This window comes from Varanus komodoensis, unplaced genomic scaffold (genome assembly GCF_004798865.1).
Source record: "Varanus komodoensis strain SLA01 unplaced genomic scaffold, ASM479886v1 scaffold69, whole genome shotgun sequence".
Lineage (NCBI taxonomy): Eukaryota > Metazoa > Chordata > Lepidosauria > Squamata > Varanidae > Varanus > Varanus komodoensis.
The window spans coordinates 3,380,126-3,398,850 of NW_025336334.1; the positions used below are offsets into that span (position 1 = coordinate 3,380,126).

Genomic DNA, 18,725 nt, shown 5'->3' on the forward strand with positions numbered 1-18,725 from the left:
TCAATTTGTATAAATGGTGAACAAGAAATAGGACAGTGGAGTTCACTACAACATGACAACTCTGTGGTAACTAAGGGTATATTTTTACCCTCCCTTTTTATTGAAGTAGATGGTTATTGCCAAGCTGCCTGATATCTAGATAAAGCAAACATACCATGAAATCACAGTCACTTAACTTTGACTTAGAAGGCAGTTTATAATCTTCTGATAGATTGCTTCATGTATTGTCTTGTTGAGAAGAGCCCAAGGCATCAGTCGTCTGCACTCCAACACTCAGTACTACATATATGCATACCTTAGTTATTGTATATTATTTACAGAAAATATATGCCTTTTACAGACATAAATCACAAAGGCAAGTTACAAGTTTATACAAAGCTTAGTTGTTTTAAACTTAAACTTTGTTTATATGGATATGGTACTCAAATAAGATCCATGCAATTATGGGGACAGCTTGGAGGATAAGAAATGTGCCAGCTGTTTGTGGAGTGAGTGCAATTATTAGTGAAAGAAAAGTAGGCAACCTTCTGAAATCTTTATGTCTTGGTTTATGATCAGAACATCTAGCTAATATATAATAGGAACATGTATTATCAGGTTTTCACTTACTACTACGCTGCTGCTATTATTCTTATTACTATTCTTATTGCTATTTTTATATTGTCCAATAGCTGCAGCTTGTGGGACAGTATGCAATTAATAAAGTATAATAAAATACAGTATAAAATTATAACAATATATTGTAAAGACATTATAGAATTTCACTAGAGATTTAAAACCAAATTTTAAATGACTGAACAAAGATTGGTCTATATAACTAGATTTATTTAAAAAAAGCTGACATACACCTCCTGCTATGTGCTATTTAAAACTGTTAGATGCCTCAACATAGAGGACATTGTTAACCTGGTGCCAAATGGATAATACAGTTGGTGGCAGGTAAGCCTCAGTAGGTAGATGATTCCATATTTGGGGGCTACCAGAGGGAAGGCTCTCTTCCATCTTGCTTCCTTTGCAGGTTGAATTCAGAGGGAGGCCCCAGAAATTAAGGCCAGTGGAAGCATAGACTGTGGTTGTGTTGCAACAAGTGCCATGGCTCCAAGCTACATAAAGCTTAGTAGGTTAAAGCCCATACTTTGAATTGGAACTGGAAGCATATTGTCAGCCAGTGCAAGCATGCCAGAATTGGTGTTCTATATTCAGAATTTCTGATCCCACTTAAGAGTCTAGCTGCTGCATTTTGCACAAACTGCAACTTCTGAATAGTCTTCAGGGGCAAACTTGGTGGATTCCTTTGTGGAAAGTGTTGCACTCTTAAGTTCTGTCAGTATATCACAACATAATCAATATTAAATCCTTCTGTTGTCATTAATTTTTTTATTCAAATGTATCAGTCTGCATTGGTAAAGATGTGCAAACTTTTCTACCCACGACAAACAAATGAGTATATATTAATTCAGCAGTATTAATTTTGGATCTCCTGTATTCATTCAAAATATTAACCACTGCATCGGTGCTGAATTTATTTAATATTAAATATTGTTTTATGATTCAAAGCATGTGTTGTGGATGGAAGCTCCTTAAAAATATTCACTCATATCAAAAGTATGCCCTACAATTGTTTAATGTTGCTCCTAACACTGTTATGAGATGTGCTCCTTGAGACATGGCTACCAACCTGCACGTATTTTTAAGACATCTGTTTATTTGGGAGCTTTTAAGTTTGGCAGTAAGTTGTCTGGCAAGGAGACCCACTGATCATTCTCTTTTCCTCTCTGTTTGTTACACATAGACAGGCATTTAAGATATACCTTCATTAATCGGGAAAATGGTCTTGCTAGAGAAGTTACAGACCTCAGTGCTTCTGAAATGAATGAGATTACAGGGAAATTTGCTTAGTTTGTTCGGTAGTTAGACTGAGAACTATGGTGTGTGAGCTAGGCTGTGGTTATGCATATATCATTCAACTGGGTAGGGCTTCAGAGTCTAAAGAGGTTGGGGTTAAGCAGATAGGGAGACTTAATGCTATTATGGGAATGTTGTGAGATTGCAATGAGTGGGGTAAATAAGTGATTTTAAAGAGATTTGAAATAGGTAAGTAAGGTAGAGTATACTTTATAGAAGAAGGTCCTCTTTGAAAATAGAATTGAGTTGTGAAAGATACCTCTACTTGGGCTGAGTAACCTATAGCTGAAGCTGAACATTGAAGTGTGTTGAAACTCTTAGGGTTCCAGCAGGAAAATACGCCTGTTTGAAAAAAGGGGGTTGCAGAGGATGCCTTTATTGGTCAGGATGAGAATCTGGGCAGTCAGACTGTGGAGAGTTGATGCAAAAGGTTGCAGACAGGGTGGCAGAAGCCTCTCAAAATCTCTCTCTGGCCAGTGCCATGTTCCAAAAAGCAGAAGGAATCCTGCTGTGGAAGACCAAGAGATCAAGGCACTGTCATTAGCATGGTCTCAGCGTATTATTAATCCAACAGCCACAAATGGAATTGGTCCAGTGAAAAACGGCATGCTTTCAGCAGCTAGATGGAACAAATTTGGTACGCAGCACACCAAGGAAGCAGCACAGTGTATATTGTGTTTTGACAAAAGCATCAAAAACACAGAAATCGTAGCTGACAAGTCAAAGCAAAATAAAGGTTGCAGACACATTCCCAGTGGTATTGTTAGCCATTCTGGGCTGTAGCAACTGGGTTGGGAAAGTGTTGCTCAGAGCCATCACAAATACAAAATGACCTATTCAGGATTGGCAAACCATTTAATGAAGTGCTGGGTCTATAATGGTAACCTTTCCAGAAGTTTAGACATTCTTAGTTGTACATATTACCTTATGCAAGCTGATACTGATTCAGGGTGGCATACGCATATATAATCAAGGATGCAATCCTGTGCATGTTTAGATAGAAAAGAGTCATACAGCTTCCAGCATTTCCCAGCCAAGATAGGATTTCATCCTAAATTGATGTTTTCCCATCTGGTTGTTTTTTAACATGTGCAAGTTTGACTAGCTTTATGCTGCTAGATCTGATCTTGCATACGTGATCTTCAGGATTTTAGGCAACACTGTTTCACGTGCTTTCCGGACCTTGCCTTGCCTTGTTTAGAGTGGACTGAATGGACTTCTGAGAGTAGCAGTCTCTATGGTTGCTCCTGTCCTGGTAGGCTACAGTGCCTCTCTACCTCTGAGCAGGTAGCCAACAAAATATGAAAAGGTGTGTGCAAATAAGCATATGATGTATAGAATGAAGATGGTATAACTTTTAAAGTCTAAGGTAGAGTGGGATGTTACTTGCAGTGAAGCATTTAACCATAAGTACACATAGGGGTGCTAACCATGTAAAAGGCAGTTTGTTTTTCTTTCTCAGTCTCAGATATATAGTCATGGATTCAGACACTTCTGCATTAGAAGAGGGCATTAATGGGGATAATGGAGAAGTCCTCCTTCTGGAGACAGTCTCAGGAAGCAGCCACTGAAACAATTGTTCCTTCAAATCATTCTTGATGAAGTGGGAGGAAAAACTCCAGGGGATAAACCTCTTTTGTCCCCACTGCCAAGAATATTTCCTTGTAAACTTCCCCAGATAACAGTGATTCATCTCCAGAAACTTTCTTCATTCCAACCTTGGTCCCTTTATTACTATGCCTGTCCAAGGCAACAGGAGAAATACTAACCTCACCAGAGGGCCTACCTTGTAATTGAAGAGTTCTTCAATTCAAACTTGGACATGCACCTCTGTGCAGCAATATTTCTCCAAGTACTAATTTTCTGAGAAAATGGAGTCCAAAGCTGTTACTTAAGGTGTAGTTGATGTAAGAAGGAATGCTTATTAACCTTTTTAAAGGTTTTTTTATGTGAACATCCCAGTAGTACTACTTCTTCATCGTGGTCTCTGTGCATCACACATATATGAGTTGGCACCTGATATTGTTTGAATAAATCTTAAAGATCAATAAAATATTGGTGGTAATTCTATAAAATTGGGAGCAAGGAAAGAAGGAATTAAAGATTTTTATATTTGTTTTAAAACTACTTTGGATGGAGTTTTGTTTATACATTTTATTTGCATATAGTTCTGCTTCCATTAACAAATTTTATGAGAAAAAAATCATATATTTTTACATATAAAATAAGAATATTTTTACTGTCAGTGTATGTTGCAGGGGATTTTTTCCTATTTCCATATAATGTATATTATAGGAGGTGCTGTGCTTTTAAAAAATCCTTATGCAATATTCCCAGTGATTCATGTTTTTAAAATGAAAAATTTAAGAGCATAATTCTGTTTCTGAAAAATATTTATTTGTTTATTTAAAACATTTCTATGCTGCCCCCATCACAACAAAGCCTCGGGGCGGCTGACAAAAAATAAAATATCAACAATTTCTTTTGCTTGTTTTACTTATTTTTGCGAGCCTTCTAGTACACAAAATGCTAATATGCCTTGAAGTAATCTTTTATTTTAAATGTAGGATCATTTTTTAAATAACTATATGTCCTACTATGGCAATAGTATGCGGTTTCTCATTTTCCCTTTCATGTATGCAGTTATAGATCAGTTGATTGAGTTGTCACACATGCATATGTCCCCCACACACACACACACACACACACAAACATTTCATAAACATAGGCCCAAGAATGGGGGTGTGGGGTGGAAAACCATGTAGGAGGAGACAGTGGCCTGTTTCAGATGTTAGGGCCAAAACCATGAATGCTGGCCACACTCTGAGCACTTTGACCCTGTCTCTCACTTTTTGCTTGTCAATTAGAACTTGCCTAATTCAGATATCATGCTCAGACTAAAATTGAAACACCTAGCTTTAATCAGGATTGCACTCCTGATTTGGACTGGTAGAAAGCAGTATGTTTGATTACAGTAGAAAAGATTGCACATGAGATTGCTTTGTATGTCAAATACCATGCATACTAACCACATTTTTCCATATGAAAAAAATAAAAGTACAGCAAAATAAGGTGCATTTGTAAAATAATAATTCTTGGTAATATTTCTGCTGGTTCTTACAGTAAAAGGCAATCATTGTACCTTCGTGAGTGAGTTTGGATTCCTTGAATAATAAAACCTGTAGCAGTGTAGTCAGGAGAAATATGGATGGATTCACTCTTGGACCTTATTGCCACAATTAAAAATTGTTAGTTTCTGTGTTCCCATTCTTACGTGTTAATAATATGATTTTACTGGGCAATTATTACTTGAGCAGCTGGATAAAGTAATTGTGTTTTCATGCACTGATAAACATAGCAGAAGATTACATCTTACAGTAGAGCCAAAGCTGAGAGTCTAACATGATGCTTATAGTAAAAATTTCCCAATGTTTAACTTTGATGCAAAAGGTAAACTGGACATTGTTCGTAGGAAAGTGTTATTTCCCTCAGCTATTTCAGACTTCCCTCCCTCCCTCTTTCTTTGTCCTTCTTTCAGGAGGATGTAATAGTAATAGAAAAAAATAATTGAAAATGCAGCCCATTGGTTTTCATTTTGCTCTATGAAAGGTTGTCAGATGAGAGATATTTTCAGCAATGACACTGCAGATGGTTTATTGTGGATCACTTGTGGAAACTGTAATCATAATTGCAATAGGATGTAGGGTGTGCCGTTCTGGGAAGTTGCCACTACTTGGGTGGCTGTGGTGCTCAGATCTCTGCTTCAGTCTGCAAATGAACCTTGGGAATTACAATCTCAGCATGAGATGGAGTTCTGTCTTAGACATAAGTCATCAGCATAAACAGTGTGATCTATTATTACACACACTCATTTTGGAGGCCACTTCAACATTCTTAATCTGAACACTATTTTAAACAAATTAAAGGATATGTGTTGTTGATAACAAAATCTAACCTGATTCTTACCCAAGCTGTTGGTATGACTAAACAATAAATCAAGACCAAGGAGTGATAATGGTTGTTTTAAAAGATGATGTAAGCCTTGTTCTTGTAGCAGTTTTGTTTTGTTTTTACAGAATTGTATTTGTTCTGTTTTATACATAATGGCTTACCTGCATAGTAAATCTTCTTCTTCGTGGCCTCTGTGCATCACACATATGGGTTCTGTGCCTGCGCAGTGCCTTTGGCCGGAAGATTAACAGCTAATGGTTTTTGGCGGGAACCCCGCTCCCCCTCCCTCCTAGCATTATATAAGGAGCGGAGTGTCCGCCATTTTCCAGTCTTTGCGACTGCCGTTCGTTGTGCCTCGTGCCGCTTCGTGCTCGCTTAGGTCATTACTTGCCTCTCGCTTGTTGAAAAACTTCCCTTTTTCTTACCAAGTTAGTATTCCCTTGTTCCTGTTACTTTTAGTATTTTCACTTAGTTTTTGCTTTTCACCTTTTTTCTCTCTTGTTCCTATAAAAAAAAAAAAAAACAACCAAAAATATTACTCTCCCGCTTTACTGTCTCCTTCTCTTCTGTTTCTACGATGGCGCAACGGGTGGCGTTCCGCAAGTGCGGGAAGTGCAGCTCCAAAATGCCTGCCGCGGACCCGCATGACCTGTGCCTCCTTTGCCTGGGGGAAGGGCACAGGACAGATAAATGCGGCCACTGCTTGGCCTTCTCCAAACAGGTGAGGAAGAATCGGGAGGACCGCCTCTGCAAGCTCTTGTGGGATCAGGCTCTCCTCCAATCGGACCGGCTGGTGGCTAAGCCTCCCACAACTGTGGCTCCACCCGAAGACCGTCCAACTTTGGCCGACCTGCCGCAACACCCATCCTCTTCCTCCATTGCTCTGCCCTCACGCCCTTCTGAAGAAGGTGCTCCTAGCATGGCCGATCAGCCCATTTCCCTACCAAGGAAACAAAAGGAGAAGAGGAAGCACAGTGATCCGGACAAACATCCTGTGCATAAGAAGGCCAAAAAAGATAAGGCTGGCAAGCCGGTTAAGAAGCCGAGGAATCCTGAGCATGCAAAGCATCACCACTCGGGTTCGGCGACTTCCTCGATCCCAACTCCAGCCACAGAACCGACCCCCTCGGTCCTGACCATCCAGGCGGCTATGAGGGTTACTCCACCAGGCTCACCGCGCCGACCGGCAGCCGAACCCCTTTTGGACCCACGGCGTGGCTCCATCTTGGTTGGTGAAATAAGAGATTCTCCACCGAGAGCTCGGTCGCCAACACCAATGCTGCCTGTCCCTCTGGATACCGACATCGCCATCTCTCCTCCGAGAAGCCGCAGGAGCCGTTCTTCAGATGCTAGATCTGATGACTGGTACCATTCCAGATACTCCTCCACTCCGAGACAGGAAGAGTACCAATCCGTGGCCTATTACCCGGTTTCCAGGGGACGATCCTCACCACCAGCTCCTCGGGACCGTTTCCATTCTACACCTAGAGACGCCCTGAGGGCTCCATCTAGAGAGAGCGGCAGATCGGAGTCTCCAGGAGATTCCTCTTCCAGGGCACCACCTCCTTACTGGATGGAATCTGATGAGTCTGAGGTTGACTCGACCTCACCAGATGCAGTGGTTACTTCACAAGGCCCGGGGTCACCCGAAGAACCGTACATCTCTTTCAATGAATTAATGGCCAGGCTGGTGAGGTCGCTCGACATCGAAGCCCACCAACAACCGGGACCGAGCACTGACCATTTTTATGATGTGGTCAGGGGCGAATGATCCACCTCTATTGCCTTACCGTTGATTATGACTCTGCAGCAGGCAATGACTCAGCCATGGGACCTCCCGACCCACCCACAACCGACTTCACGTAAATATGAATCTATGTATTGGGTTCGGGAGGAGGACATCCCGTTCCTCCTCCGTCACCCCAAGCTGAACTCGGTTGTTGTGGAATCTTCTCAGGGCCAGGAAGCACGTGGACACACCTTGCCTCGCGATAAGGAGGGAAGAAAAGTTGACTCCCTCGCCCGCCGGGTGTATGCAGTTTTGAGCCTTGGATTACCAATTTCAAATTATGAGGCGACCCTGGCGCGCTATCAATATTTTCTTATGCAGCGCCTAGACACCATCATTGACACCTTTCCAGGAAACCAGGACGAAGTAGCAAAAACCTTTGTTAAGGAAGCTATGCAAGTGGCGGTGCAACAGCTTTCCACAGCGAGGCACCATGTTGACTCTGATTCGAGGTCGCTTGTCAGTGTCATTTCCCTCCGCAGACATGCCTGGTTGCGTAATTGCAATTTTCCTGAAGAAATGAAGCGGAGAATTGAGGAGATGCCGTTTGATGGATCCGGTCTCTTCAACGCGAAGACAGATAGTAAACTGAAAAAGATTTATGAATCCAGAATAACAGCCCATCGTATGGAACTGCAATCCCAGCCTCGACGTAAGTGGTCATGGTCACACCCGCAATACCGCCAACAATTCCAACCTCGGCAACAACAACCACATCAACGCCAGCAACGCCGCAGACAGCAACCGTCCCAGCGCTTCCAGCAGGGCCGCCGCCACTTCGACATGGACAGGTGACAGCGCTGATGCGACGAGCGAGCCTTTCCTCTCCTCCCAATTTCACCCTCCCTTCTCTCATTTGGGGACCGGCTGAAAAGTCGGCTCTCCACTTGGGAGTCCATTACATCTGATGGGTGGGTGTTATCCATCATCCAGCACGGCTATAGAATTGAATTCGACGTTGTTCCATCACTGAATCCTATCTGTTTTACACCAACCTCGTCGGTACTGTTGGACGAGATTCACCAACTCCTTACTAAAGGAGCTGTTCGTCGCTTATCGTTACCAGAAGGACTCCACGGATTCTATTCCAGATATTTTACGGTCCTGAAACGAGATGGGGGTCTCCGACCCATATTGGACTTGAGATCTCTCAATAGATTGATAACACCAAAGAAGTTTCGGATGACCACTCTCCAAAATATACTTCTGTTGCTGGGGAGGGGGGATTGGTTCACCTCGCTGGATTTGAAAGATGCCTATTTTCATATTTCAATACATCCGTGTCATAGGCGCTTCCTTTGTTTTGCAGTAGACTCTGAAATCTACGAATTTAAGGTGTTACCATTTGGATTAGCCACTGCACCAAGAGTTTTTACGAAGTGTATGGCCCCTGTCTGCGCTCACCTTCATCTACGTGGAATTAGGATATACCCGTACCTTGATGATTGGTTGTTGGTTTCCGACACTAAAGCAGGACTTTCGTCTGCTGTTGATATTACTTGTGCTCTATTACAAGACCTTGGACTCTGCATTAATCAACAGAAGTCTTCTCTTCTCCCTACACAGACGATCAACTTTATCGGAGCCCGACTGGATTCGATGTTGACAAGAGCCTTTCTTCCTCAAGACAGACAGCTTGCTTTTGCTCGGTGCATATCTCGGATTCGACAAGAAAGAACTGTCCCTGCCCGATCTATCCAGACCCTGTTGGGACACATGTCTGCATCCATCGCCGTGGTTCCACATGCCAAACTCAGGCTACGCCCTCTCCAGTTATTCTTCAACAGGATGTTCCGACCACAGAGAGATCCACCTACCAAACGGATTCGGCTCCTGGCCTCCGTTCTTCAGTCCCTGTTATGGTGGATAGAACCAGCCAATTTAAATGTTGGTGTCCCATTTCGACCTCGGTACCCTACAGTGACTCTCGGTACTGACGCATCTCTTCTCGGATGGGGAGCCATTTGCTCCGACCTATGTACCCAAGGGGTGTGGAGTCCCGGGATTCCAGGAACCACATCAACTTCCTGGAACTTCCTGCTGTTTTCCAGGTGACCTCGGACAACATGGCTACAGTCTTTTATTTGAACAAACAAGGGGGAACCCGGTCCCTGAAACTAGCCCGCCTGTCGATACAAATTTGGGACTGGTGCATACCGAAAGGTATCAGTCTTCTAGTAGTACATCTTGTAGGCACGGACAATGTAGAAGCAGATCTCTTGAGCAGACATATGTCGCAGTCACACGAATGGGAACTAGACTGTTGGGTTCGCGACAGACTGTTTCACCTCTGGGATCTGCCAGACATAGACCTGTTTGCCACACAACAGAACAGGGTGTGCATGAACTATTGTTCCAGAGCGGGGATAGGACAGGGGTCGTCCGGGGACGCCTTCATGATCCCCTGGAACGACATGGCCTTTTACGCTTTCCCACTGATCCTCCTCATCATGAGAGTGTTGGTAAAGATCATTCACGAAGGGGCCACAGGGCTACTAATAACCCCCTGGTGGCTCACCATGGTTCTCAACTCTCCTTCTGATCACTCGGGAGGATTTTCTCCAACTCCCTCTTCTTCCTTATCTCATTACCCAGAGGGAAGGCACAATCCGACACCCAAACCTGTTGTCGCTGAAACTGACTGCCTGGAGGATCCGATAACCGTATGTGCTGCACCGGTGTCGACGCCACTGACAATCCCTACTACCTCTACTTCACAAACCTTATATCCAGATCTGCAGTATATTCAGCAGATTCTTCAATTCCTCTTTGAATTGCACCAGTCTGGACTTTAACCTTCTTCCATAAAAGTATATACAGCAGCGATTTCTTACTACCGTGGAAATGTACACGGTTTCTCCATTTTTTCTCAACCTTTGATTAAAAGATTTTTGAGAGGATTGGGTAACCTCCATCCAACAAGAAGGCCCCTGATGCCCACTTAGAGTCTTTCAGTAGTTTTACAAGCACTGACTCGGCCACCTTTTGAACCCATGGCAACAATTGATCTACGCCTTGTCTCATGGAAGACTGCTTTCCTCGTAGCAGTTACTTCAGCCCATAGATCTTCTGAGGTTTGTGCCCTTAGGGTAGACCCCCCCTTTTCTGAATTTTCATAAGGAAAAGGTAGTTCTACGGCTGAATCCGTCCTTTCTTCCTAAGATTGCTACTTCGTTTCACGTGCAGCAAGAGATCATTTTACCAGCCTTCTTTCCAACTCCTTCTAATCCGATAGAGAGATCTCTGCATATGCTGGATGTTCGTCGTTGCTTAGCCTTTTATAGGTCCAGGACTGAGTCTGTTCGACACTCCAATAGACTTTTTGTAAAATACTCGGGACATACCGGGGCTATCCGGTCACTTCCCAACGACTTTCCAAATGGATAGTAAAAACGATTGCTCTGTCTTACCAGTTGGCTAAATTGGACTTACCATCTACTCCAAGAGGTCATTCTACAAGGGCTGTTGCTACTTCTTCGGCCTTTGCATCGGGAGTCCCGATGGAAGACATCTGCAGAGCTGCCACTTGGGCTACCCCATGTACCTTCGCCAGACACTATAGACTTGATGTCCATGCCAGACAAGATTGCTCTTTTAGCAGGGCTGTTCCTTCTTCTGTTCTTCGTTGATGACACCTCCCTCCTCCAGTTTGGGTAAGCTTGCTATTCTACCCATATGTGTGATGCACAGAGGCCACAACGAAGAAGAGCAGGCTGCTTACCTGTAACTGATGTTCTTTGAGCAGCCATCTGTGCAGTCACACAACCCACCCTCCGACCCCGCTTGGTGTCATGGGTGTTCCGACTTCCTTCTCTTTGATGCTAGGATCTATTTAGATATTTGTTGTACCACTGAAGTTTTGGTTTTTTGCCATGATGACAATAACTTTATTAAGGGAGCGAACGTCAGTCTTTCAAAGACTGGAAAATGGCGGACACTCCACTCCTTATATAATGCTAGGTGGGAGGGGGAGCGGAGTTCCTGCCAAAAACTGTTAGCTGTTAATCTTCCGGCCAAAGGCACTGTGCAGGTGCAGAACCCATATGTGTGACTGCACAGATGGCCACTCGAAGAACATCAGTTACAGGTAAGCAACCTGCTCTTCTTGATCTTGGAAGAAGGAATGTCATGTAATATTAAAAATATTTATATGACAATTAAGCTTCACATTATTCTGCTTGATTTCCAGAGTTTGTGTTCAGTTGTTGAGCTATGGTTATGTTTGGACACCCCAGATGACCCATTGGCAAATGTTTATGTAATCAACATGCTTCAACCAGTTGTCTAAATTTACTCAGATCATCTTTTTAAAGACTCTTAGGAAAAAAAGGAAGAAGCCATGATTTGGCAACAAGGGCTAAACTATATGTGATCTTAATTGTGTGAATGAAATTAATGTGCATTTTATTCTAGGTAAACAGGAATGGAGGGGAACACCGAGTAACCTCAGGACCTTGGGAAATGAAGAGAATACGATTCCACTGTCATACTCCTGACAAAAATGGCCCCCCAGAAGCTCCTGTTTATATTCTGCTTAAAGCCTGCATGGTCACCAATAGAATCTCCTGTTAAATTCAAATAGCAGTTTTGTAAAGGTGATAAGAATTATACTTAACCCAAGGTTGCTCAAATTTCACTTTCATATAACAAAAATAAAGTTACATGAATGCAGTGAATATCTAGTTCGGTCATGAACTAACTTGATGTAATAGACTGTGAAGTATTGTACTTGGAACAAAGAGACTTTACTTCCGCATTGAAACTCACAGGCGACTTTCGACCATTCTGCATCTCTCAGGCTATTCTACCTCACAGAATTGTTAAGAGGATAAAATGGGAGAAAGGGAAAACTGCACTTGCAGCCTTGAGCAACTTGGTGGAATATTAAGTGCCTAGTCGGGTCAGGGCTGAATGATAAAGTAAGGCAAAGGGTGCCTTTCATATTTACAGTGACTTAACTGTGTAGATTAGTTTATGTTACACTGTGTTTCCTGTATTTGGCAAGACACTGTATTTTTCTTGTATACCCCAGGAAAAAACTTGACTTCAGTGTCAGAAAAGATAAAAATATATGTATATTATCCATTTTACCTATTACTGTTTCAACCACTCCCTTATCACTCTGCATAGATTTTTTTATCCTTGCTATAGAATAGATTTTTGCATTGCTACTGCTAAAAGCAAACTTAATGGTTTTGATAGATGCTTACTTTTATGCCCCTGACTATTACCTTGCTATGTTATAATTATCAACAGAAACAGTCCCGTGTTTGAAATAGGAAATAGATCAATGTTATAAATACTTGCTTATTGTGTTTTGAATCTAAATGTTTGTTTAATTTTCAGTGTGATTACTAAAAAAATGTGCCAGTATGTAACCAATTTATCTGAAGGACTCATATACCTGTTCAATTGTGTGGAGGGGGAAGTATATGTAATGTTTTTGCAGAGAGGAAAAGGACAAAATTCTGGTTATATTGGCAGGACAAAATTATTTTTACTCTTATACATTTATCTTTAAAGATATCATAGTGCTAAGATAGCAGCATAAATCTGCACTCAGTAGAGGCAAAGTTCTTAGTTCTACTTTGAATGGGTGGGCATGGGGCTTCCTGATGTGGCTGGGAAAGGATCTCCATTCCGTATGCCATCCATCTCAATGGGGAAGTGTGTGTCACATCAGAGACTGACATTCCAGCATGCATCCTGGGGAAAGGAACTTCTTTCCACAAATATTTCAGCAGATTTGCAGGATGTGGTGGCTTCCAATAATAGAGTTGTTTGCCACAAGCCACAGTTGCATCTATTATAAGCCAAAGTGCCTATATCCAAGGCAATGAAATCTGAGTGTTAGAGAGTAACCGAGCACTGTTTCTTTGGATTAGATAGGAACTTGCACCTTACCCCTGTGGGGAGAGAGTATCTAAAATATAAAGCTACCTGTAGCTTACTTTGTACCTGTACAATCTAACTGAAACTGTTGTGGTTTGTTAAGAAGTTCATACTGGTTCACTTAATATGCCAGTCCATTTGTGATGATTTATCATTAGTTGACCAGTGTGTCATGGTTTAAGAGAAGCCTCTGCTTACAGCTGTTTTTCTAAAACTCAGGGATATAAATATTTCCTAAAATTCTGAGATACAAAAAATCTTTTAATTTATATGACTTTTAAAGACTGCCTGTATATATGAAAACAGGTCAATAGGGACAAGAATTGCACACCTTGTTCCTTGCAAACTCTAATAAGCCTACTTTTAAAGCAAGGAAGGTGTTATAGACTCAAATACATTAATCTGTTTGCTTTCAACTCTCAACTATGTCTCAAGATAAATTGCTAATCTTTGCAACGTATTTGTAACGATTCCGTTCATGGCATTCCATAAGATGTAATTGTACTACTTGCCAGTTTGTAAGTTCTTAGTAGACACTGAGAATGAGACATTTGCACTTTGTATTTGGGCTATATTTTTGATGTACCATATTAATCCCTAATATTGCTGTGTGTGGTCCAGTGAAGGAAGGAAGGCTATGCCTACCCTGATACAGTGGTCTTCCTAATTTTTAATGAGGTAGATACCAGGTCAACTGTATATCTTCACTTTCATGGTTGCATCTGCCAGATCATCCTAAACTCCACTGCAGTCTACATTATTTTGTACATTATGTCTTCTTTCAAGATTAATTTTAATAATAATTTTGGAGAAGTAAGCATTTTAGATGTAGAGTAGGAGAAAATAGAATAGAGGGAGGAAGGGATTATCAACTTGCCACTGATAATTTCTTACATTTATATATAACTTTTTCTAAAAGCTCAAAGTGCTTCATATGTGAACTTCCAGAGAGCCTTTTTGGCTGATGGACAATATAGAAATTTTATAAATAAGTATGTTGCACTGAAGCAAATGTTTTACACTGATGCTCCTCTCCCTCACACATGATGACTCCACCCAACTGCTGGAGGGCATTATTACATAATAATGGCATCATGGCCTGCCATTATTATGTAATGACTGTTTCAATCCTTTCTTAAAAGTATTCCTGACTCAGTAGGGAAAGCATTATTATTCCCTATTACTCTGTGAATGTGTGTGGAGGGGTGAGGAGTCCCGAGGCTGAAGGTCACTCATTTTTATTAGACTACCAGTGAATTAATGGATTAGGTTAAACTTGGACTGGGGAAGAAGTCTCTTTTTCAAGCATAATTTCTTAACCACTATGCTATACTAGCTTGATAGTGAGGGGGAAGCAGGGGATAGTAACGGTAAGAGCAGAGAACTGGATGTGGCCATTCTGCCATGGCTCATACTATTTTTTGAGATTTCATCCAACTCTGCCCCACTACCTTTCCAGTAATGCAGACTGAGAACTGGCTTCAGTTTTCAAATTAAAACTAACATTAACAGCACAGTAGACCATATGCTCCATTTCCATTGTTTCTGAACTCTCCATCAGAGACTGACTTCACTTCTGATGTATACCTTCTGGAATGAAAACTGTTCAAATAGGTAAATACTGTGTCAAAGAGAGATCTTCATGCTTGGCATGTCTGGACATAACAAAACATTTAAAACGAATACATGCTATACTTTATTTTCTTGTGGGAAGACAATTTAACTAGTGTATTGTGATGCTACTGTAGACAGTTGCAAATTGCATTTTAGCCCTGAGATTTTTGTTTTGTTTTGTTCCAAGAACCTTATTATATTTGAAATAGTACTTTGCAAAAGGTTAACTAGACCAAGAACAATGATTGATGACAATTGACAGCAAAATATCCTTTACTTAAATTGAACAGTATGCTTTAACTTCAACTCCACACTAAATAAATCTGATTAAATGTAGATTTTGAAAATGTGTCTGTTGTTGTGAAATGGTTATGTGAGAAATATAAAGAAACATAACTTAGGAGAGAATTCATGCACAATGTGGAACAGAAATCTGCAGTTGTATTATGACCATGAATCTCAAATACATAGGCTTGAATAAAAGCATTGCTAAAATTAATGTAGTCTCCAAAGTGCATGTAGCACGTCTGCAAATTGTGATGTTAAGATGCAGCTGTATACTACAACAATAATAGGCTTGGTGCGGATATAACACTGCTCATCATTTAACCATGGCTCAGGGATTGGGACTGGCCCCAGATTTGTGTTTTCCCTCCTTCTGAAGACTTCCTAATCAAGCTTGAAATCATAGTTTGCCACCCTGCTTAATAGGACACATGGTGATATTAGCTACAGTTAATTCCAGTGGATGCCATAACAATAAACATGATTTAAGAAAGAAAGAAATGGGTGCTGGGGAGGTAAGGAGAGAAGAGTACATGTACCTTTTAACCATGGTTAAAAGCTTGGAAGCACTCTGTCTGCAATGGGTCAATCTCGCAGCCAGCCACTGTCTAATGTTACCTAGTTTGCCTTCTAAATCACAGTTCTACTGAGTTGTCTTTGCATTTCTGCCAGGACATAGAATTGCATTGGTATTAGAAATTATAGAAATAATTTTACTCTGTATTACATACTTAATGTTGTGCATATTATGTATATAATGCATGTCATGATAGTTGCAGTGATCCACTGCCTGAGTTCTGATTTCGGATCCCAAATGTACAGGGAAATGCATGGTTTAACATACAAAGCTAAGACCTATTCCTGAAAGATGGGTATAAGGAAATACTAATAAAATCCACACATCTGAAGGCTGGAGAATTTTAACCATGGTACAGATGTAACACTTAACCATGGCTAATCCAGTGGAAGCCATGCTTTTCAAACTAATTTCAAACACTATATTTCCTATCCCACTTTGTGGCCAGTTGTTAAGTATTATGTCTGACTATCTAATCCATGGTTTTATCAGCAATTAACATAAAGATGCCTACTCATAGTTGAAATCAGATGATGGATTTTTATGTACCTCCCTACTTACCAACCAAGGAGTAATATTTTATGAACTATGTTTTATTTTCTTACAGGTGTATGACTTAGATGGAATCCCTTTGATCCTGGATAACTGCACTATTGATGACAATAATCCTTGTATCCTTTGAACAGCGTTGTAAACTGATTCAGATACTGGAGTTCCATATACAAACACTATGAGAGTAATGAAGAATTTTCCTGGTGCCTTAAAAAGTTCTTAAAAACCCTACTCAAAAAACAAACAAAATCAGCTGTAATATTCCAAAGATAATATGGGGTAAGTTTTCTTTCATGCTAAGATGACCTTTACAATTGCTTCTTTTGAAGGGTAGTAATCAAGTGGAGAAACTACATCTTTTTAGACAGTTTTAAAACAAACTGGGCTAGTTGATCTTCATTATGTCCTGTTTTCTAACTTTCTGAATATCCCAGATTCATTGTTGTCACTTTACATTAGGACTTGTAATTGAATCTAACCAAACTTGGTCATTGTAGCTAGTCCTGAAGCTTTTGCTTCAGCTGACATTTGATCAGTCAACTGAAATAAACAGTTAGATAGGTTAGCTTGCAGCACATCAATTTTACATACTTGATTAAATTTGACCAGTGGGGAGAAATATTTTCAACTCAGAAATCAGGTAATTCTCTGGTGAAAGAAAAGTCCTGTTGTTAGGACTGGTTAGATAAATTCTTGTCAAAACTGGAGGCTGTTAGTCTTTGATACTTGGTCTTACTGAACATATCCTTTCTAAAGTGTAGTGATAGTGATATTAATGTTAAAGAAAGCTTTTGTTGAAAGTGTGTGCAACCCTGGTCGTGTACACCTGAGAATGCAGTTCCGTTGTGAGAGTAACCTGCTTAAATATTATGAGTACTATGTAATTGTTATGAGTATCCAGTAAAGCTTTCAATTTAGTGTCCACAATATTGATGAAGTTTGAGCTGAAAAGAAATAGGTATGGTTGATAGTAAGAGATAATTGTGTAAACTGAAGCAGTGAGGGAGAAAATAATTAAATCTTTCCGAAGAAGTGAAATGAGTCTTATTCACTTCCTTTTTGGGTTGTTTTTTTCTGAATGTACCTTAGATGAAGTGTGGTAACTAGCCAAGGTGAGAGAACTTTCCAGAAATGTTAGGAATTATCTCCTGCCCATCCCCCAAATATACTTTGGCTTTCTTCAGAATTCTTCAGTTGATTGGGTGAGAGGACATTCCAAATTTGTTTGAAGTTCAGCTGCACTTCAAGCTGCTACACAGATGGACAATACTTAGTGGTATTGGTTATCCAGGGTCACACTATAATTGTGGTTTGTGATAAATCTTTACCAGGATGTAATTTAGGCATGAATAATCTGACTGGATATCATTCCTTTGTTTTTTTTAACAGAGGGCTAGATTGAATATCATCTCTTGCTTAATTTTTATGAAAAACTGACACTTGAACTGGAGCAGTTTTCCAATGTTGTTTTGTTAGACTGTTGTACACATGCTTTTCATTTTTGTAATATTTAGCAATTCAAACTGATTAACAGACTGTATCTCCCACGACCATTATGAATGCTGATATATACCATCTATACAAAATGCATTCTTAACTCATAGTTGCTATCATTGCCAAAAAAATCTACTAATTTCACAGATAATATTCAAATACAGTAGACTGATCATGGGTTTGCACTGTTTTTCAGCATGTGGATACATTAAGATTGTTACATGTCTTATGGCATATTCAGAGGAATTGCTTAGAAATGTAGGGAGAATCCATAAAGATGTGTGCCTCAGACTATTTGTTCATGCTGTGGTGGTGCTGTGACTGTGAATCTGAGAATTGAACACTCTTATCAAAGTTTTATTTATTTATTTATTTATTAAAACATTTTTATGCCGCCCCATTCGCCGAAGCCTCGGGGCGGCTTACAACATAGATAAAACAAGTTAAAATCCATATAAAATAATCTTAATTAAAACTCACATTATAAAATAAGCCGCCCTGGCCAGATAAAATTCAATTGTATTTAGCATTTAAAATGTTGCTTAAATAAAAAGGTCTTAGCCTGGCGCCGAAAAACAAATAACGACGGCGCCAGGCGGACCTCTCTGGGGAGCGCATTCCATAACTTAGGCGCCACCGCTGAGAAAGCCCTTCTCCGAGTAACCA

General features: G+C 40.6%; 1 protein-coding gene across 2 annotated transcripts in view; it reads left to right on the plus strand.

Annotated features, from left to right (window-relative positions):
• ATXN10 (ataxin 10) overlaps nt 1-18,725 on the plus strand; it is a 116,197-nt gene that overhangs the window by 81,723 nt on the left and 15,749 nt on the right. The window contains exons 10-11 of one of the 2 annotated variants that reach the window (XM_044450822.1): nt 12,059-12,240; nt 16,621-16,677. In XM_044450822.1, coding sequence (XP_044306757.1) covers nt 12,059-12,217 — 159 coding nt within the window. In that variant the 3' untranslated portion in view covers nt 12,218-12,240; nt 16,621-16,677. Of the gene's footprint in view, nt 1-12,058; nt 12,241-16,620; nt 16,685-18,725 lie in introns of those variants that run through there. The other variant, XM_044450821.1, reaches the window with a different exon arrangement.